The sequence below is a fragment of the Sinocyclocheilus grahami genome, unplaced genomic scaffold (genome assembly GCF_001515645.1).
Source record: "Sinocyclocheilus grahami isolate Dianchi unplaced genomic scaffold, SAMN03320097.WGS_v1.1 scaffold46.1, whole genome shotgun sequence".
In the NCBI taxonomy this organism is placed as follows: domain Eukaryota; kingdom Metazoa; phylum Chordata; class Actinopteri; order Cypriniformes; family Cyprinidae; genus Sinocyclocheilus; species Sinocyclocheilus grahami.
The window spans coordinates 382,076-405,865 of NW_015505225.1; the positions used below are offsets into that span (position 1 = coordinate 382,076).

Sequence of the window (23,790 nt, forward strand, 5' to 3'; positions counted from 1 at the left end):
CAGACTAAATATGCAGGACCCAGGGTCACGTTTCTCCAACCGTAGCCGTCCACCAGCCCTAAAGACCAGACTGCATATCAGATAAAACATTGTGACTGTTTTAGATGTCTAGCAGGTCCCCCAAGTTCTCCTGTACTCACCGTGAGTGGATTACCCGCCGTGTCTGCTTGAAAGCAAGTTCTGCTCGAACGGTAATCCGAGGTTAAGACGGTTACACCAATAAACTTCTTACATGCTTACTCTGCATGCGAAGAAGTTAGGCCCGGGAAGGAACACAAGAGAACGGCTCTTCCGAGCGAAAACCAGACATGACTTAGTTCAGCCTGATGATCACAAAAAAGTCCTGAGCATAGATGATTCATCTGAAAGGCTGACACTATCACGCTCCTACTCGCCGTGCATGACTATTTTGCGAAAGAGGAGAAAGTGTGGCATCTGTTAAAGGTGCCACTATCGGTGCTTCCATTTAGCCATTTATTTTGTGTTATAAATGGCAATCATCTCTAAATGTCACCCCCTAAAGCTACTGAGTGTTTCGGCAAGACATTATGGCTTAATTGATTTTTTTGATAGTACAGTGCAACCCTATCCTTTCTCACTCTTTGCTAGCTCATCAAAAATGTATTACATTTCTATATAGCACCAATTACCTGCCATTGATTTATTTGTTGGGAATTCCTAGTCCTGAGCTTTCCTTTGCATGTTAATAAACATGGATTGGTAGAGTATTTTTTAAGAGCTCAAGAAAACCTCATTAGGATCAGAATAAAACAGCTACTGGAAAATTGATAACGATAAATGACAACAACATTTATGAAAAAACATGATAAATCATGGTTGATAAACTGATGAAAATTAGATGTAGAAAAATGTTTCACTCAGAAATTGCTAGTCTATCTATCTATCTATCTATCTATCTATCTATCTATCTATCTTAGCTGACATATTATATACATAAATCTATATAATATATCAGCTTTAATGCACTGATTAAAATATCAAAATCAATCATATGTCAAAAGTTTGATGATTTTTGAAAAGGATATTCAAAATATATAATTTACCTTACAATATTTAAAGGAATGGAAAAATATGCTCAAATACTCATTTACGGTCAAAGAACTTTACTAAACCCAAGTTTATAAACAAGCTTTTTCACAAAATCTGTCATCTTCAGTTACTGTTTGGATGTAGTGAAACATCCACAGATGTAGCACATTTGTATTTTCTTCCATTACTGGCCACAATTCTGACCTTGAAATCAGGATGAGGCATAAGATAACCTCTTCTGAATCATTTATACTGTAAACGTAAAAATCAGCTGAAAATTGAAAAAAATATTAGTAGGCTGGCTCAAAAAAATGATAGGAATCGTGTTTGTGGCAATTTTTCTGGTTATTAAGTGATAATACAAGATTTGTTCAGCTTACAAATGATTGTCGAAAGCAAAACTGCTACAAAATGCATCATACTTTGTGAGCAAATGAGACACTATTTTTGGAATCAGCACCCCATAAATTAGCATTGGATTTTATTCAGCAATTATGATGCAGGGCACTGCAATCTTTGTTTTTATTTACAACTTTAAAAATAATGTTTTTACAGTGTGTGTTTCATCAGAGCATTTCAAGGATGTGTTAATGTCATTCTTACGGAAGGCCGAGGATATTTGTAATCGTAATCTGAGGCACAGACACGCCGAGATCCTGATAAGATTTTCGCTCCAAAATGAATCTCTATGGTGAAAGATCAAGCGAGTGACAGAAAAGGATTTGACAAGCACAACCTGACAAGTGACAATGACGGCGAGGCGCCGCGAGGCCACTGAGTCCACTATCTGCGTCGAGATCTTATTAGGGCGGCCTGCCTGTCTCTGCACGAGCCCCTGCACTTTACCCTCTTCCCGCTGTCTTTTTTAGCTCATGGACAGTAACATGCATCAGCGGCATACTTACACTCTCTCACACGCACATACACTTAGATGCACAAGCACAGCAGGACACAGGAAAAATGTAAAAAAGGGTGAGATGGAGTGAGAACCCTGCAGCTCAGATGGGATACTGTACCTTGGAAAGCGTTGATGGTGGTAGTGGTGGGTGGGGGGGTTGTGGTGAGAACATCTAGATGGAGAAAATGAAAACACACATAAGAGGTATTAAATGAAGGAGAGAAGTCACAAAAGCCATCATGTTAGTATGATAGAGATATTTGAAAGAAAGAGGAACATCTCTTTACCAAAGACCCCTTTACACCTGGGAACATTTTTGTCATCATACCATAAACCTGACTACATTTACTGGGCAAAAATCTTTACTTAAAGTCTTGTTTTCCAAGACTTGCCTGCATAATAACAGATCAATATCTGTCATTTTGATGGAATGATTTGTACATTTTCCAACATGCTGTTCTTTTATCAGGTCTTAGGATCTGGTCATCTAATTTAATGAACAATATCCTGTTTCTCTTTCCAGATCCTCACAGGGGCAATTCAAAACTTTATTGTCTCCCATTTTCTTCACTTCTAAGCCTTATTAGCATCCTTTTACTGTGGGAATGTTTCTAAAGCAGGGAAATGCAATAGAGCGCAACAGTGCCTGCCCACTTGTTAAGCCGTCTTGGTTCCGAAAAAATTTTTTCTATTCATTTTTTTTCCATAGGGATTTTTTTTTTATCTTCATCAACGAGTTCAAAGACGTGAACCAAACCAACCAGCTCTGAGATTAATCAAAACATTACAAAGTCTGAATTGAAACAAAAATGTATTTGAAAACTGGACAAATAGGGAAATGTACAAGAATGTGTATTTAATGGCTTTAATGAGGGAATAAACTACAAACCAATTTAGCATGATGTGTTAAATTTTTGTCTCTTGTGCTCACTAAAGCTGCATTTATTTGGTCAAAAATACAATAAAACAGTAATATTGTGAAATATTATTACAACTTAAATTTTACAAGTAAAATTTTAAATGTAATTTATTCCTGTCATGGAAAATCTGAATTTTCAGCATCATCACTCCAGTTTTCAATGTCACATGATCCTTCAGAAATCATTATAATATGCTGATTTTAGTTCTCAATAAACATTTTATTATTATCAATGTTGAAAACATTTTTTTTGTTTCTTTTTTTTAATTCATGATTCATTCGAAATTTAAATTTAAAAGTCACTTTACGGTCACTTTTAATAAATCTAATGCATCCTTGCTAAATAAAAGTATTAATTTATTTTGAGAGTAATTAAATGTGGAATTAATTTGTAATTAAATATAATTATGTAATTTTTTTGATGTAATCAAAAATTAATTATCCTAAACTCTCCCTAAAACCCAGTTGTTCAGCTCTTTAAAGTGACTTTCCCTTTTTTAAATATGTCAAAAAGACATACAATGTTTTAAACTAGCCTATCCGTTAATGTCTTTGATATTTGGTAAAACATGGAACATGCTCAGTTTGTGCAACCTCTGATGTAATATATAAGTTGTGCTTTCCATTTTATGTGGGTAATTGCAGGCTGACTTTTATTAAATCACACTTGAGATATACTATAATACAAGGTGCAGATGCACTAAAGAATGTCCAAATGTAAAGGGGGCTTAATTCAGACAATAGCTCATTAATATCCTTGATTGAAATGAAAAATGGCCTGTTATTTTGCTTTTACATGAAATTGCATGTCTGACTGTGAAGCATTATCTTGCAAAACAGTGTTATTGAAACAGCTGAAGGCAAATTGGCCAGCTATAGATATTTGATCAAATGTAATGTAAGAAACATGTAAAGAAAATGACTTGAATTGAAATAATGGGCTTACTACCTGCAATAATAGAAAACGGCAGCTTAAGTAATATAGAATTAGACGTCCAAGCAATAGTATAAAGCTTGCATTTCAATGGGCATGACACTGGCCGACACAAGCCGTGTAATTAAACAAAACACACTGTGCCAAAGGCTTTGTTCAGACATGCAGCAAAAATCCGATGTTTTGGCATATCTGACTCAAATCCGTTTAGTTGTTTTGTTTGTAGACTGAACAGCGGAAAAAAACCCACATGAAATCCGATGTTTACAAAGTGATCCAAACCCCATCCAATCCGATTAAAATCAGACTTTTTTGGAACGCATCCGATCGGCGTTTTCCGACACACTGCGTATGTAATGTCACACAAAATTGTGCAATACAGTCTGCAGCTGTGTCCGAATGCCCTGTATAATGAATGAGTAAAATAAATCAGCAGTATTTGCATGAATGTGCCTTGTGATTTCAGCTCTGCGGTGAGATGCAGTGATGGACGTGAGCAGAGGCAAAATTTCCATTTCCCGTCCTCTCTGACAGCTGCACTCAGATGTTGTATGAGAAAGTTTCACGGCATCTTGCTGACGCTTACATCATTACTACAGCAACTGATGTAGATGTAGCAGATATTGACTTACAAGGCCAAAACAAACGGATCCGATTTCACCGCTCGGATGGTCAGTCCTAAAGTTTGCATCCGAAAAGCACATGGGATTTACGTGCAGTGCAGAAAACCAAAAAGGTCCACTCGACTTGATTCAAATCTTTTAGGCAGCTTTCCTATCATGTGGCGAGTAATGAAACGGGAGAAAGAGAAAATTACATTATGAGAATCATTTATTAATAAACACACAGTCATATTGGATACAGCCATCGCACAATCAGTGGAATAATGGGGCGCTGGCAAATGCGGCCAAGCTATTGTACTATGTGACTATCATTCCACTTTTTAGCACAGATACTCAGGCGCCTTGCTGGGGAACAGTCGCAGCAGGCAAAATTGGCTGGCTGTCTCCATCACTTTATTGTCTGTGCTCCATCAAAAGATCTCAGTAGGAGCCCAAACACTTCCCAACTAATGATAAAACATCAAGGACAGGATAATGTTTCTGAATGTAGATGCTGGGAGATGCATCGCCTGATGAAAATATTTCAGGGATTTCGTGCGCCGTGACCGATTGCAGACGGGTTTTGGAAATGTCATAGTCCCGTGGCTGAAATTGTTCATGCAGGGGATACGCCAACACAAAGGTCTGAATAGTATGTGGCATGCATAATAGTCAAGCAAACAAGAATTTTCCACGGGCAATTTGCAGGCTGGGTGACTCCTGGCACGATGTTATGAGCGGCGAGATGCGAATGTGTTTGGACGTGCAATATTTCCATTTGTATGTGAAGGATGGAAATATGAAATTCCAATCACGCGGTGAGAAAATGGACGATACGAGTACTTATCGCGGACGGGATTGTCCTGACAACACTTGTGAGATATGTCCTCATAAAACCCATTGGCTCTGTTCCACTGTCTCTCAGCAATGCTGAATGTGTTGAATCACTGGGTAATGGTCCAGATTTGAGCTGAGCCGGCATGAGTCAAGCCGACCTGCCTTTATTTTCTGTTATTTATGTTGAAAAAATCACACCAGGAGACCTGTTTGCAGGTGAGACCACCTCAACAACTGTGATTCTTATGATGACAGTAATGTTTTACTGATTTAATAAACTCTGATTTTAAAACATATGTAACATTCAGGATGTGAACTGACAAATTTGTCCTTGTTATTATATATTTGGCATGCTTTAACTATGTACTATGAATGAAAGACAATTATACATTTTTGTTTGGTAGAGTTATGTGCGAAAACGGAAATTTGCTTATTATTGCACAACCTAGTGGGATTTGAGACCATCTCACTAAGTTTGTTGTCTTCATGGTTTTTTAACACAAACAGAAAAATAGATAGATAAGACAATCAGTACAAATATATAAAAGATAGTTTTCCCAAAAATGAAATTTCGGTCATCATTTTTTCATTCACATGTTGTTCCAAACCTGTATGAACTTCTTTTTCTATATGGAACACTGAAGAAGATACGCTCACCGGCCACTTTATTAGGTACACCTTGCTAGTACCAGGCTGGACCCCCTTTTGCCTTCAGAACTTCCTTAATTCTTCATGGCATAGATTCAACAAGGTGCTGGAAGCATTCCTCTGAGATTCTGGTTCATATTGACATGATAACATCATACAGTTGCTGCAGATTTGTCAGCTGCACATCCATGATCCAAATCTCCCGTTCCACCACATCCCAAAGATCTGGTGACTGTGGAAGCCATCTGAGTATAGCCAACTCACTGTCATGGTTAAGAAACCAGTTTGAGATGATTTGAGCTTTGTAACATGGTGTGTTATCCTGCTGGAAGTAGCCATCACAAGATAAAGGATGGATATGGTCAGTAACAATACTTAGGTAAGCTGTGGTGTGAACCGTTGATGCAAGGCAGGATGGATCCATGCTTTCATGTTGTTTACGCCAAATTCAGAACCTACCATCCGTATTTCAGACCTATCAACCTTTTTCCAATCTTCTATTGTTCGATTTTGGTGAGCCCGTGCCAATTGTAGCCTCGGTTTCCTGTTCTTTGATGACAGGAGTGGCACCTGGTGTGGTCTTCTGCTCCTCTAGCCCATCTGATTCAAGGTTCAATGTTCAGAGATGCTCTTCTGCATACCTTGGTTCTAACGAGTGGCTATTTGAGTTACTGTTGTCTTTCTATCAGCTTGAACCAGTCTGGCCATTCTCCTCTGCCTTCTGGCATCAACAAGGTTTTTTCACCCACAGAACTGCTGCTTATTGGATATCTTCTCTTTTTGGACCAATCTCTGTAAACCCTAGAAATGGTTGTATATAAAAATTCCAGTAGATCAGCAGTTTCTGAAATACTCAGACAAGCCCATCTGGCACAAACAACCATGCCATATTCAAAGCCACCTTTCTTCCCCATTCTGATTCTTGGTTTTTCAGCAGATCTTCTTGACCATGTCTCCAGTTGCTGCCAAGGGATTGGCTGACAAGATATTTGCACTAACGAGCAGTTGAACAAGTGCACCTAATAAAGTGGCCGATGAGTGTAATTTGAACATTTGTTTACTGTTTAAACAGAAGAAACGTTTTTCTCCAACAACACTGGACCCCACTGACTTTCATTATCTGGAGAAAAAAAATAAGTTTTTGTGCTCCACAGAAGAAAAGTTTGGAATGACATGAGAGTGAGAAAAGATACACTGATCACCTGTGTATGAATAAAGTAAAAATCATGAGTTAGCAAATATTACTATAATGAAACGTTAAAGAGCTCTCCTTGTGGTCTCCGACCCAGTAAAACGAAAAACCTTTGAGTGCATGATAAATTATCTATGCTAATGTATGGAAAGGCTTAAACATACACATTGGCTCCCTTTATGTGGTGTATCAATCCTATTCTCAATGTCAAATGTATTATGCTGTCACAGCAAAAATTAAAGTGGTTGAAAGGCTGTCTAATACTGTCAGATATACAGTACACAGCTTTCATACTACGTATTAGCGGTCTTGACAGAAACTTTGGCCTCATATCAAACATTACAGAGTAGCTGTAGTCATTCAGCATCTGAGGCAGTGAAGAAAAAACAGATAAGATTGTATGTGGCACGCTGTGACACCGAGTCTACATTTGCGTTTTAAACATTTTAATAAGAGCGAATGTTACATGGGTTTGGCTGAGAGAACATCTCCCATAGGAGCCTGAATATGGAGGTTAATGCTGGACATGGTCTGTGTCGATACTTATTCTCTCCCAAAAGGCTTTTGCACAGAACATCAAGTGACTGTAATTGAAACACACACAATTCCCACTGGGAGAGACGTTGGTTAAAAAGAGTGGTAAATAACAGCACTGCCAACCTAGATGTAGGTGGAAACACATAGGGTGCAGGTTTAGAGGTTTAAACACACACATTCGAGTCTTTCAGGGGAGTATGGCAAATGAAAAAATTAAATACCATAACAGCCTGAACTTCAAAGAAATAATCTGCCATGAACATGAATATAAATTAAATGTAAGTGATAAACAGTCATAAATGAGATAAGGAAACTTAATTGAATAAATAAATAATGAATAAGACTAATGAAACAAAAATAATACAACTAATAATGTCATAATACAAATGCATTGTGATATATTATTACAGTAATATTATATACTAATATGAATATATTAAATTAATATTAAATGCATATTAGTATTATTATGACATTGTTACAATACTATTAAAATAATATTAAAAACATACATTTATAATTGGACAATGTGATTTGCTCCAAGGAGGTCTATAATATTTTTTTCTGCAGCTTATATTCATATGCCAGTAGATGGCGACAAGTGAGTCATTGAATCATTCGTTCAACCGATTTGTTCAAAAAGCTTGATTTACTTAGGGACAGCAAATTCTATCTGGATGCCAAATAAATGATTTAATAAGTCATTGAATCATTCACTCAACTGATTTGTTCAAAATTCTGATTCATTCAGGAAGGCCAATACTATATGTTGCTCAGAGACACGCAAGTAAATTTGATCAAAAATGGACAAAGTAACCAGCAATATTATGCTTGAAAATGATACTAATATAATATAAAAATTCCTATTAATTAATGGATCAATCACAGCCCTAACTCTTAAATCATACAGCAATGATTGATTAATATTGATAAGAATGTTTATCTATGAACATATCCTTCTTGTTTGAATCACACAAAGCATTTCTAATCATAATCCAGTGACTGGAAATTCAAAACAGGTGAACAGCACCATTTAAAACTAGAGACAGACTAAAAAGCAAACATGCAATTAGCTGGACTAGATTGATTAGCTCCACCAACGAATTAAATGCACTGCCTGAACTACACCTGCAAGCAATATTCCACTGTGAATGCTATACTTAAAAAGTGCAGAGAGGGTGTTAATAGATACACACTAATTAATCTGGATGCCATGATTAGTGGGGGAAATCAATTCTCCTGTGAGCGCCAACATGTATTTAGCTATTTTTGTTAAATTTTAGCATGCTTTAGGTCAACATAATGTGTCTCAGATGTAATTAAAAGCTCTTATTAAGACATTCAAATCTCTACAGCTTTATAAATACTTTTGCTTTGTATATTGCTTTCTGTTAATAAAGAGTAATGAGTCACTGAAGGATTTGCAAGATGTAAACTACATTTACATCAAAAGATGAAATGTGACTCAGGGGAAAAGTAAGGATAATGAAGGCAAACGTATACAGAATTATACAAAATAATGGAGCATGAATTCAATGTCAAGGCTACAGACCTTGAGCATTTAAAATGACATGCCGTTTCCTTCAGTGTCACATATTCCCAACTGCCAAATCTCCAGATAATTTAAACAACTTCATTATGATGATAAATGATAAACGCAGATAAATGTACATGAATTGCATTAAAGAAGTACCTGATCAGCAGGTTTTACTGTCAGTGGAACAATCCTGCGGGCAAAATCACCTACCTGGAAAACCATTACAACTAGCCTGTATCTTTCTGAAGGAAAAGGACCATGAAGTGAACTGAACATTTACTAGAGAAAGTTAAATGCTTATCTGAAAAGGTGTAAGTCACCTAGTTTAAAGAACTGAAAAAAATTTACTTCCAGTGATCTATAGTGTTTTAGGACTGGCAGAAGGTATTGCTAGGTCTCCGTAGAGGAATATTCAGCAATGTTCATAAAAGCTTTCAGGTCCATTTAGTTGGGAATGTGCAGGCGAACATTTCTTTAAGTTGCTTTCAACATTAAAAATGTTAACTGCACCAACTATGCACACTTTTTTTTTTTACTGTATATCTGTGATCACAAACAGAGATGAAGGGCAGTCATAGGGTGCCCTTGCAGTGAAAGGAGGTTAAATGTGTCTAGCTCAAGGCCACAATAGCTAGCAAAAGTGGCTTTAGAAGGACTTAAGCCTTGGTCTTCCAATTCACGGTGCAGATGTTTCCGGACTGAGCCACCCACCACCACTAGAACCGGGATCAAGTTGGATTTTAACCTTGTATCTCTTCACCCCGAAAAATACTTATAAAGTCATAGCATAGACATCCCCTGCAGCAGCACAGTTACATCACATTTACCAAAGAGAAGATATTACTTCCGTCCTTTTCTTGAACTGGAGTTGACTTTAATTGTATATCACAAAGCTTTTAAACTAGATTTGCAGCCCTAGATTTTCCTTTTTCTGAATTGGGACTAGAGAAAGGAACAAAGGGATATAAAATGGAACAGGAGAAAATAGAAACAAAATTGGTATCATTACAAATGCAAATATAAAGCATATACGCTGTAAAAACTGATTTATCATGTAACCTAAAAAGTGCTAGATGTGGTAAATTAACTGGTTTTATTCATGTCAAAAATACTATTAAATGTGAAATCAACCTGCTGCATTAGGTTACTCCCATGAAACTCATTTTTAAAAGGTCAGAGGAGGTAGAAATAGCTCTTTAAGATAACTGTACTGTTTCATTTTGTTCAGTTTATATAGATGACTCTGCAAAAGTTTGGGGTCAGTATGATTTTTAAAAAGAAATTATGACTTTAATTGTGCAAGGATGCATTAAATTGATCAAAAATGGATTAAAGAAATGAATAATGTTACAAAACATTTATATTTCAACTAAATACTGTTCTTTTGAACTTTCTTTTCATTAAAGGGTCCTGGAAAAAAATGTATTACGGTTTCCAAAAAAATATTAAGCATATATTATTATATTAGAATGATTTCTGAAGGATTATGTGACATAATGATGCTGAAAATTTTGCTTTGCCATCACAGGATTAAATGAAATGTTCAAATATTAGTATATATATATATATATACAGTGCAGTGAAAAGGTTTTTGTCCCCTTCCTTTTTTTTTTCATATTTGTGGCACTTATAAGATTCAGGTCATCAAATAAATTTTAATGTTACACAAAGATAATGCAAGTAAATACAAAATGCTGTTTTTAAATGATGATTTCATTTATTAAGGGAAAAAAGCTGTCCAAACCTACCTGGCCCTACTTGAAAAATGAATTGCCCCTCCTGTTAAATCATGAAAGAACTGTGATTAACCACATTATTTTAGAAAGCTGAGTTAAATTTCACAAGCCACATTCAGGCCTGAGTACTACCAGACCTGTTGAATCAAGAAATCACTTAAATAGAACCTGTCTGACAAAGTGAAGCATGCTTAAAGAGCAACACATCATGCTGCGATCTAAAGAAATTCAAGAACAGATGAGAAACAAAAGAGTTGACATGTATCAGTCTGGAAAGGGTTATAAAGCCATTTCTAAGGCTTTGGGACTCCAGCAAACCACGGTCAGAGCCATTATCCACAAATGGAGAAAACTTGGAACAGTGAGTGGCCGGCCAACCAAAAGAGCGCAACGACGACTCATCCAGGAGGTCCTAAAAAAACCCAGAACAACATCTAAAGAACTGCAGGCCTCACTTGCCTCAATTAAGGTCAGTGTTCATGATTCAACAATAAGAAAGAGACTGGGTAAAAACACATTTATGAGAGAGGTCCTAGGCAAAAGCCACTGCTGACCAAAAAGAACACAATTATTAAAGGCTCCTCTCAAATTTGCCAAAAAAGATCTTGATTATCCCCAAGAATTTTGGGCAAATATTCTGTGGACTGATATGACAAAAAATTTAACTTTTTGGAAGGTGTGTGTCCCGTTACATCTGGCGTAAAACCAACAGCATTTCATAAAAAGAACATCATACCAACAGTCAAACATGGTGGTGGTAGTGTGATGGTTTGGACCTGGACAACTTGTTCAGGACCTGGACTCTGCAAAGAAGAGTGAGTCAAAATTCCTCCACAGCGATGTGAAAGACTCATTGCCAGTTATCGCTGCAAAGGGTGGCACAACCAGTTATTAGATTTAGGGGGCAATTACTTTTTCACGTAGGGCCAGGCAGGTTTGGACAGCTTTTTCCCCTTAATAAATGACAGCATTATTTCAAAACTGCATTTTGTATTCACTTGGGTTATCTTTGTGTAATATTAAAATTAGTTTGATCTGAATCATTTAAATGCCACAAATATGCAAAAAATAAAACAAAAACAGGAAGTGTGACAAATATGCAAAAAAAAAAAAAAAAAACTATCTATCTATCTATCTATCTGTCCCTGTATATATATACTTGTGTAACTTTTAAAACAGGTTTTTTGTAGAGTTTTGTATTGGAGAAAAGGTTTTCTTTTCAGCTAATCCATAAAATATGCTTCATTTCTTATCGGACAGAAATAATACCCTGCCTATTTTTTTCTATATAATTATTGTTGTTATTATTATTACATTTGTTGTTTCCATCCAATTCCAATTCCAAGTACCTAAACCTGTATATATATACTTGTGTAACTTTTAAAACAGGTTTTTTGTAGAGTTTTGTATTGGAGAAAAAGTTTTCTTTTCAGCTAATCCATAAAATATGCTTCATTTCTTATCGGACAGAAATAATACCCTGCCTATTTTTTTCTATATAATTATTGTTGTTGTTATTATTACATTTGTTGTTTCCATCCAATTCCAATTCCAAGTACCTAAACAAATAAAGCCTTTTTTTGAGCAAATTAACTGAGTACTATCTGTGCCGGAGGCTCCGGTAACACAGGATGGGTTTTCACTCTCAGCATCTCCGCTACAAGCTTATCAGGTTGTGACATGTATCTGTCCCATTGCAAATTCACATTAGCCTACAAAAACATTTGATCTGACATCAAAACAGTCCCCTTTGTGAAGGCCATGAATGCAGTAATGGTGTAAATGGAGAAACTGTTACACTGCCGCCATTGTCTTGGCATGCCCAGTATTAGGATTTTAGGAAATGAGTGTCTGCTACAACCAAGCTTCCTGTTCAGCCCTCATGAAAAAACAAACAACAAAACGACAGAGGAGCCGTAAGCATTTGCTCAACACAAGTCACTGCTTTACTGTGGCAGTAAAAGGAAATGCTCTGTAGCAAAAGCAAAGCTGCCATCCCCCGAGGAGCAGCATTAAAAGTAACTCTGACAGGCTGGAGAAGTATAGTGTGCCCAGGATTATCAAGCTACAAGAGGTCTTTCCACTTGTTTTAGTCCTCTGAGGTAGGGCATGCTCGACAATTGCCAGTGTAAATTGATTTAGAAATGCACCACAAGACAACGATTTTATTTACTGCGAAGCGTGAGCGATTTGAGCCATACTAAAGAGAAAAAGCAACTCTCAGGGTAACACTACAAATGCATATCATTTCCATTATAATAAGGCTTTTTATGGCTGAAAATAATTTGCAAAGTCCTCACTCACATATTACACAATGCTTGGGAGATTATAACTAAAAACCGCCACTTATACCAAGCTAGACGGCAATAAATCTCCTCTTTTTCCGAGACGCCCACTCGGTGCAAATAGACCCAAACTCCTCAAGCCTGTGAAATGAGAGGAAGTGGAGTAATCAGCAGGTGGTGCTCGCTCAGGTAGAGGTGACAGACATTGAACTAAGCTGGAAGTGGAACCGCTTCCAGGCCTGTGATGCACACAAACTCTACCGTCTGCAGATGGGATGCTGATGACATCATTCCCAAACACCTGCCTCTGATATCAGCATTATCAGAGGCTAATAACTGCGGTGCCAAACGCCTCAATGATGAGCCACCCTCTTCCATCTCTTCAGGCTAATGTCTTGGGCTCGACAGGACAGCCTGTAATAGCTGCAGCTGGCGGGCCGTTAGTGCTCCCGAACACAACCTGCTTTAAACAATAACAACACTTCAATTATTCTATAGCAAAGCAAAGCTTTGTTAAATCCCAGGCTTCAAGTGCCACTGTCATAGCAATTATTGCCTGGGGTTTGAAAAATCCAGCTGTCAGCCCTTGTTAAGGATTAAACATGCACCGAACACAATTCACTTCCTGTGTTAATAAGACTAGTACTATGAAAAACTCTCAGGTGAAGCATATTCAGTAAAACAATTAACCCTCTATTGCATGCTTATTGAAAACAATGTTGAAAAAGACATTTCTGATTCAATTGTCTTGCATAAAATGGACTTCATTAGTAAAATCAAACACACACACAAAAAAAAAATAATAATTTTGGGATGAGGGCAATTTCCTTTTAGGTATTCTGTGCAACACTTAAAAGAAATTATTCAAAGACAGGTTTTTATTCATTTAAATATTTGTGAATATTTCTGAGAGACTTTTCTTTTATTATTTCCTTTTTTTAAACAGATGTCACAGTCCTAAAAATGTTGGAAATAGTAAAGAACAAAGCTATTAAACTATATTATTGCATAAAAAAATGTAATGCTAAAAAGGCTGATATTAAATAACGAAAATAATAATAACTGCATTATAGTGGATCCATATCCACTACATTCATATACATGCCACTGTCGCACAGAGTTGCTTCGGGGCAATAAACATATTTAAGCAATTCCTCAAAACATACAAATAATTTATGTGCTTCTAAATGTTTTAAAATAAAGCCTACTCAATAATAAATATGAATCATATTTTTGAAGGATGGAAAAAATTATCTATAAAAATGCTGTAATGAAGCTTTCCAAAGCAAAAATGTGCACCCTCTACATTGTGCATTATGCCAGAAAAATATGTTGTGTGACCAAAAAATCATCCCTTCATTATTAACCATTTTATTTGCATCAAATGGAGAAAACCCAGAGGCAACATTGTGCAATAGAGGGTTAAAAGCTTCTGTCTTGAACAAAACAACAAGCTTCTTTGAAAAGCAAATGCATGTGGAACTTGAAACCCTTAAGTCACGACAACATTACGCAGCTGATTACACGTAGACATCAAGGGCTGGTTGTCCAGACACATATTAAGCCAAGACTTAGACTGATATTGAAAACTATCCATTCACAGTGTCATTTTGTCCAAGACTATAGATTTAACTGTCTGGGAAACTCTGCTCTTATGGATTGTTGTTTACAGATGCAGATTAAGTTCAAGTACATACCATATACATAAAGAATGTAATCATCATAGGCTTCTCCCACTAAGTTAGATGCCACACAGCGGTACGTTCCGTTGTAGGACTTGTTAAGGTTTTCGATGAAGAGATCAGAGCCAGTAATCACGGCGTGGGAGGGGAAATCATCATCCACTTTGAGCCAGTTAATTTGATGAGGCCTGTAAAACATCAGAGTAATCATTTAGTGCTCAGTGTGAAAATGCTCAGACAGAGGCAGAGAGGAGAGAATAATGCGTGTTATTCAGGAATACTTTAGCACTGCTGTAAAATCAACACCTGTGCAAACAAACGAACATGATGCTATCAAAGCTCAGCTGCAAAGTCTTGTTTTAGTTCACATATGGGCTGATTTCTATTCTTTTTTATTACTGGATTAAATTTCATTATAAACTGAATTAACTTTTCCAGTATCTAAATATACTATAATCTTAGTATTCTATCTATCTATCTATCTATCTATCTATCTATCTATCTATCTATCTATCTATCTATCTATCTATCTATCTATCTATCTATCTATCTATTGTGTGTGTGTGTGTCTATCAAAACAACAAAACAAATAAAAAATAAGTATGAAATATCAACACCAAACCATGTACATATTTGCATACCTGTCTGTCTATCCGAGCTATTCTTGTTATCATCTATTATTATCTGCATGATAAAGCAAGCAAACAAATTCACATGAAATGAGTAAAGTGGCCTGAGGGCCCAGCATTGGACTCACTGCGGTTTTCCTTTAGCTTTGCATGTCAGCTCGAGATTTTCCCCTTCTCTGGTCAAACCCTCAGGGAATTCCACCACAATCTGCACTTCTGGTTTATCTGTGCATTGGACACAACAAAGACACAAACACAAACTCATTTCTAGTTGCACTGCAGTACGTTGATTCAGCTCGGTACCCTTATTGTATCTATCTAATTATCATTCTAAGGCCACATACCTGCCTCTCAGTCTGATTAGAAAACATCCCCAACAGGTTTGGACATCATTTGTGCATTCACATTTACGTTCATGTGTATTATGCATTCATGCTTAATACAAAGACCTGTATAATGAAGGCAGCAGATCTTAGCTGCTCTTCTGGGCTTCACTCTTCACGCTGCACTATATTAAGTCAACCCAGTGAGCCTAAAAGAGTGCGAACATGGCAGTATGTGATTTTTATAGCCTGGGTAAAGCGTGTGAGGAAGGATGACACTGCTATGAATTTAAACAGTCAATTTAACAGTACTGTAAAATGTTTTTTCTTCTTCTCTTTTATCTATGTTAGTCAAAATGTCAAGCTGTTACAGTTGAGCTGATCCCTCCTGCCTTTTCTTCTCAAAGGTCACCCTGAGCAGTCAGCTATCTGAATAAATTAATATTCTGCCAAGATTACAAAAGGGTAGGTTAACCTTTCCAGGACTTCCCATGTCACAAAAAAAGCATGCAGCAAACGCTCTTAATCAATGCATTATTTGGCGGACAGCATTTCATGCTTACGCATAACAAGAAAGGGTCTGTTTTAATTATAGCAAATGCCTAGACCTCGGCCGGGTTAAAAGGAATAGTTCACTCCAAAATTGAATTTCCGCCATTATTGACTCATTTGATTTCTTTCGACCAAAACCATGTGACTATTTCCTCTGTAGAGCAACTAAAAATGGATCTTCTCCAATTTATAGTGACCACTGACACATAGCCATTAAAAAAGCACCATTAAAACAATCCATATGATTCATGGACTATATTCCACATCTTCTGAATCCACATAATATCTGGGAAATATTTAACCTCTTATTCACATAATCATCCGCTCCAGTGAGCTGTGAACACTGACTGGATCACTGAGTCAAAATGATTCATGAACAAATTGTTCAGTCTGAAAGAAATGGTTCATTGAAAAGAATCGGCTCACTGAAAAATGACATGCCCCAAAATGAGTCGCTGTGAACATAGCAAGGGTAAAAGGGTGTTGTTTTACACGACCACTGAGGGATTTTAACCAAAGTATGTTGCAGACCGTTCATGAAGGCCCTAAAGAATCATATCAACTTGTGGAAGATCAATGTCCCCTTTGAAGCACAGCCACCACAAAATCAGACTTACTTTGAGATCATTCTGAGGTTAAATACATATTTAAAATCATAACAAGAAATATTTTATTAGCTATGATACTGTTTTAGGAATCAAATCTTTACATAGCTATGACAATAAACACTGGAATCTAACAATGTCTTGGAAAAAACTGTTAATCTTTAAAAAAAATTAAGCATAGCTATACATAAACCCATATAGGAAATAAAAGAGTTATCGAATAAGCTTGTACTAAACTCCTGAAACATTGGTGTTTCATATTTTAGAGCAGTCACTGCAATTTATGAAAGAAATCAATTAAATCTGTATGTGGGAGTGTGTGTGAAAAAAAGCAGATGTAACCCCCTTTGTAATCCTTAACATTTTCATAAGTAACTTTAATTTAATTACACGTTTTTTCTCAGTAACTGTAACTGATTACAATTACTTGTATTATTTAATTAAATTCCGTAATTCCGTTACATGTAACTAGTTACTCCCCAACACTGCATACAGTAGACTATTTTAACAATGTCCTCACTACCTTCTGTGCCTTGAATGTTGCGCAGATGCGTTGCTGTCTATGCAGGGTTAGAAAGCTCTCGGATTTCATCAAAAAATCTTAATTTGTGTTCTGAAGATGAACATAGGTCTTACAGGTTTGGAATGAGTAATTAATGACAGAATTTTCATTTCTGGGTGAACTATACCTTTAATATAGTGTGCTATTGTAAAGACTCTAAGTCACTCGTGTTAATTTCTCGATAAACGGTCTAACTGTGGAACGAAAGGTTCAACGTCAATCAAATTGCTGCTTGAAGATGCTTAAAATCATTCCTTTTGTGTTCCACAAACAAAACAAGTGTGACATTAAGGTGAATAATTTCATTTTTGGGTGAACTATTCTTGCTTAGGCCTCACTCCTGTTCATTTCCTCATAAATGGTCTAATTGTGTAACAAAAGGTTCTTTAGTTCATTACAACGTCAGTCAAATTGACCTCTGCATGCAGGTGGGAAGATTAAACCGAAGCTATTTTACAGCTGAAAGTTTTCTCCTCATCTTGAGATGACTCACACTGCACTTCCAGGTATTTCTGGGCCTGGAAGTCCTTCACGGCTGGGTGGTCAATGATGCAGATGACGGCCACTCCATCGTCCTCCTTAGAGACGGTGAGCCTGAGCCGGCTGGTGACAGTGAACATCCTGTCGTATAACTCCTCAACAGTCGCCTCACCTGGGAACGGCCGAAAGAGTGACATGTCAGCCATAACAAGCGAGCTCTCTCCATCCCGGCCTGCTCATAATAACACAGTGTCACCAAGAGAGGGAGGAGGGTCACGAGGAATGATACCGTCACCTCCAGACAAATTTCACATTCATTTATTGTCGGAGACAGGTCTTTTGAGTGCACACCTAGCAGTCATGCTTAATACAGCGTGTGTAGGGCATATTCTGAGCCATGTGTGTGACGTCCAAACATCACAACAGGACATAAAACACAGGGTTGCATGACAGTTTGTTCACCATGTGAAAATTAAATGCTTTTTATTGGGGGTTTGACACTTTTTTTGATTTATTGATGACATGAGCTAGACTACTGTTAGCTTTGCTAGTCCAAGGTAGTTTAAACTGGTCTCCAAGCTTGGCCAAGCTGGTGTTGTAAAGGTTTAAAAGGTATTTGAATCTCAAGAGCTCATGGCAATTCATAACTATTCAAGTTTTGGTGAATTGGTGGGTCTTTTTTTTATGAGCTGAACATACAGAACATTTTTGTACTATTTACATTGTATGACTCAATGTGAAACCACCACCTCAAAAAAATTGTTGTTTTCCCTTGAGATTGGGTTGAGTTCGGTCACATTTACTGTTGTTCAGCAAAATTTCCATGGCCAAAATACTGTAATTTCAATAGGAATCTATGCAATTTGGAATTTCGCTTGAGGGAGAAATATTTCCTCATGCAGATTTTGCAATGAGTTCAAGTTTTTCACACAAAATCATCATGCTGACTAACACAGTGTTGGGAAGGTGACTTTGGAAATGTAACAGGTTACAGATTACAAGTTACCCTATTTAAAATGTAGTGTAACTATTTCAATTACTTTATTAAAGTAATGTAACGGATAACATTCGATTACTTTTTGGCACAACCACCACAAAATCAGACTTTAGGACCTATTTTTACTTTGAGATCATTCTGAGATTAAATACAGATTTAAAATAATAAGATATAGTTTAATAGCTATGATCCTGTTTTTGAAATCAAATCTTTGCATAGCTATGACAGAAAACACTGGTATCTAACAATTCCTTGGAAAAAACAATTAATCTTAAAAAATAAAGCAGATACATAAAACCAAATTGAAATAAAACAGTTATTAAATAAACGTGTCCTATTCTGTGTCCTAAACTCCTGAAACATTGGTGTCTCATATTTTGAACTCCCCAACACTGCTAACATAAAGCTGCTTGGTTTAAAAGTGAGTTGTGTGAGCGGTGCTTCATACAACGTTATGCTATGACAATAGATAATTTACATTTTCTTGTCAACAAATTTCACCAAAATGTGACCGCACCTTTACACAACAAGCTACATGACATAGCTGTTTCAAACTTTTAAGATACTACATATTTTTTATAAACAGTATTCAAAATCTAAAAATTCAAAAAATGAATGCTGTAATTTGATATGAGTTGTTGTAGAAAACAATATAAAACTCAGTTGAGACTTATTTACATGAAACAGTGCTATAAATTGAAATATCTCAAAATGTCAAGGTAATTTCTAATACTGTTGGTGTTTTTGTGCACCTGTTTCGAAACTCTTTTGGTGGGAAAATGTCTTTATCTGCACTAGTGAGGAGGCATTCATACGCTGCAGGTGCTGAACTTAATAAAGAGCTTGTTAATCGCTGGCAAACGATAGGATGCATTTGCAGGTTTGGCTCCAACTGATTGCACGTAAATATTCTGCTTCATCCAGTGCTCTTTTTGTCCTCTGTGTTTTAAAATGGTCCTTTTACTGTCTTAATAAATGAGAAACCGCTTCAAACGATTCGGTGTGTGAGCAAACTGTCTGAAGCATGACTTGATTGTTCAATTATTGATAAGGAAAATGTAACAGCGCTACCTTGCTACTTAAAAATATAGCTTTGATACTGATATTAAGCGATGCTACCATCTTGATACTAAGAAATGTAGTTCAACTAATTGCTTAGCTATTTGTAGAGCCCAACACTGCTGCTAAAGCAGTTTAGCTAAAACAATAAAAACATTTTTAAATAAAGAAATAAAGATGAAATAAAAAATAACTATTAAATGAAAAACTGAATAAGTTTAAATAACTTTAAACGTGAAGTAAGTTTAAGTACTGAAATAATGATTTTATATAACACGATTACCTCTATGTGATGTGATATCATAATAGTAAACAGTAAAATTCACAAGATTAGCAGTACTTATGCTGGATGGTCAGGACATGTGACCATGATGAATTCATATGAAGCAGCTCTGAGGTCAGTAGCTGCCTGTAGGGTTACTGCCCATCATGTTAGCCCTCATCCTAAGACAATTTCTAGACTCAAGGGCATTGAGCTAATTGCAGCACAGAGTATGACGGTTTACTTGGACCTAATGAAGTGGGAAATAATTACAGCTTGGATCTGACCTATAGCTCATCTCCCTTCTCGTCTGACAGCGCATACTATGACACTGTTACAAAAAATACATCAGCTACTGTACACCAAAGACTATTTAAATCCTGATATTATGATTATCTTTCAGTTAAATACCTTTCATGAAGGATCATACTAATTTTGTAATTGATTAATTGCCAAAAAGTACCATGGAAACCATCCCCATAATAGGAAATGATGTGTCCCTCATCATAGGGTTTGGGACAATGTTGCTTGTCGCAAGTTTAATCATACTGTACTTTATCATGGTAAATTCAGCACTGGAAGTGTGGAAACATCATCTATGACTGTTCACTTACACAGACTAATCAATGGACCAACCAAAGATATATTATCGTTCATAATATGATACTAATATACATTATATTGTTTTAGACATTTTATATAATATTTTATAACTCCATTATTAACACAATTATTAAATAGAATTATGATCATTATAATGTTTGTGTCTGTTCAGTTAACTAAAACTATTAAAAAATGTCTTCGGAAACTGAAATACTTTTATTTAAATAATAAAATTTAAATAAACTTTGTAACACTTTAGGGACCAATTCTCACTATTAAAGGGATAGTTCACCCAAAAATTCAAATTCTGTCATTAATTACTCACCCTCATATCCACTGCGTGACGCAGCTGACACAGAATAGCATACACTGTTTACATTCAGTGGATAATCTCCAAAATCGCACCAGGGTGACGCGGAGGAGACGAATTGTTGAATAAAGTCGTTATTTTAGTTTTCTTCGTGTACAAAAAGTATTCTTGTAGCTTCGTAAAATTACGGTTGAAGCACGGATTATTTTACCGATCTCCTTGCTACGTTTCTGGACCTTGATCGTGGTAATTACATTGCTGTCTATGGGAGGGTCAGAGAGCTCTCAGAATTCATCAAAAATATCTTAATTTGTGTTCCGAAGACGAATGGAGGTCTTACGGGTTTGGAACAACATGAGGGTGAGAAATTAATGACAGAATTTTTGGGTGAACTAACCCTTCAACTTGATTATCAGCATGTCTATTATTAACATATTGGCTGTTTATTAGTACATATAAAGCACATATTCTGCATGACCATATTCTACATCCATAATCCTACTCAATACCTAAACTTAACAACTACCTTACTAACTATTAATAAGCAGCAAATTAGAGGAGTTTACTGAGGCAAAAGTCGTAGTTAATGGTTTTTTAATAGTGAGAATTGGACCTTACTTCTGACTTAAAATAAAGTGTGACCAAAAACAAAACAAAAAAAATAAATTTTGCCTTGGACAGTTAACTGAAATAAGTTTAAGTACTAAAATTATTAAAACTAAAACTGAAAAAAAAATAAAGCTAAATAAATTACAAAAACTCACAACAATGACTATATCTTAAACTAAAATGAAAAGCTAAACACTGCAATTATATATAAATAATACTAAAATAACACTGGTTCATATTGCTGCAACCGCATATGAATATGATTTTTAGAAACAAAGATGACTGAAATTTGTAGACCAGGGTGGAACAATAAGCTGTTATTTAAATATTAAATATAAAATGGTAATGCTTTAGTATAGGGACCAATTCTCACTATTATCTAGCTGCTTATTAGCATGTCTATTATTAATATATTGGCTGTTTATTAGTACTTATAAAACACATATTCTGCATGACCATATTCTACATCCATACCCAATATCTAAACTTAACAACTACCCTACTAACTATTAATAAGCAGCAAATTAGGATTTTATTGAAGCAAAGGTCATAGTTAATGGTTTGTTAATAGAGAGAATTGTCAAAATGTTGCGTTACACTTCATAATAATATCCTCCAAAGCATTACAATCAATGGTGTATTAAGCAATGTGTAATGACAACAGAGTTCATGTGGTTCAGAGTAACACTTTTTAATTACAAACCAGTCATTAATACCTTAATGTGCGTTTTCCATGATCCTTACTGCGTACTAGCTAGTATTTGATCCATTTAGCTGACGGAATCTCTTGCCTTAGGCCACTGTCTGACTGCTTTCACTGCAGTTAATGAAGCTGTGATGTTTGTAATCCATAAACAGTTGACACATCAAACTTAGATTCTGTTTAAATGCGCCATATCATCTGCCATGTTTGCCTCTGTTTCCCCAGGTAGTCTATCTGAATGCTATTCAACAGTCCCACCCTGCTGTCTAATGGAGAAAAGCTGTTTATAAGCACATTAACCAGCCTGTACATTCACTCCTTTATGCCAGCCCGCACTGCCTTAACCAGTGAGAACTAATATGTGGGCAGCATTTGCTGAGTGGGAGGTAAACAGTTGGGAGTTCATTCAAAGCTTCTTATTTAAGCTTGACTGAAAGAACCAAAAATCCTCTTTCTGAGACCTGCGTGTTGTGATCTTCTTGTCAATTCACCGGATACACCTTTTGAAGGCTTAATTAAAAGTCATTACCAAGTCAGAATCTAGACCACGGTGTGTTGTGTGCAGATCAGAGGCATCAGTAATCACAGCAGACTTATCTGAACAATCTTCCTTGGATCTGAGTCAGACCTTGCAGTGGTTGGTCTCCTTTTATCCATTTGATGGTGGAAGCAGGCTTGCTGCCCATGGCGGTGCAGGTTATCTCGGTCTCATTCCCCTCGCTCACGATTTCCTCGCGGGACTCTAAGATTGGGTTGCCTGGTGGAACTGGCAGAAGATCAACGGCAGGATTAGAGATGGTGCGACAGCTCTTCAGCATTGGATCAATGTTTTTTATCTGTGTGCTCGCTAAAGGACAAACTGTTATTTCACTAAGATCTGCCAATGACTATCGAGTACTTCAATTCAGTAATAAAGCACACTGAGTTGGAAAAGGTGTTGTTTTCCTCAACATTCTATCTGAAAATACCCTATAGTCTATGTTTTGGTTTGGATGCTGGTCTCCAGCATTGATTGCTGGTGTGCCAGTGTCCCCACCATGCATTTTAACAAGCTAAACCAGCAAGACTTCCTTGGTTCCTCGCAAGGTTTCTACCTCAAACCACCTAACCACGTTAGGGGGTTGCCACTGTCACCTGTGGAGTCCTCAATGTGGTTTTGTAAGGTACTATTTTTGCAGAGTTTCTGTGGAACATATGTGTTGTAAAAAAGTGCTACACAAATATATAAACAGAGCTGGG

The 23,790-nt window shown here is 36.5% G+C and overlaps 1 protein-coding gene across 2 annotated transcripts in view; it reads right to left on the reverse strand.

Moving 5' to 3' along the window:
* cadm1b (cell adhesion molecule 1b) overlaps positions 1-23,790 on the reverse strand; it is a 188,611-nt gene that overhangs the window by 24,814 nt on the left and 140,007 nt on the right. Inside the window, exons 4-8 of one of the 2 annotated variants that reach the window (XM_016268469.1) lie at positions 23,180-23,317; positions 18,022-18,180; positions 15,615-15,711; positions 14,873-15,045; positions 2,067-2,120 (exon numbers count right to left, since the gene is read on the reverse strand). In XM_016268469.1, coding sequence (XP_016123955.1) covers positions 2,067-2,120; positions 14,873-15,045; positions 15,615-15,711; positions 18,022-18,180; positions 23,180-23,317 — 621 coding nt within the window. The remainder of the gene's footprint in view (positions 1-2,066; positions 2,121-14,872; positions 15,046-15,614; positions 15,712-18,021; positions 18,181-23,179; positions 23,318-23,790) is intronic. The other variant, XM_016268471.1, reaches the window with a different exon arrangement.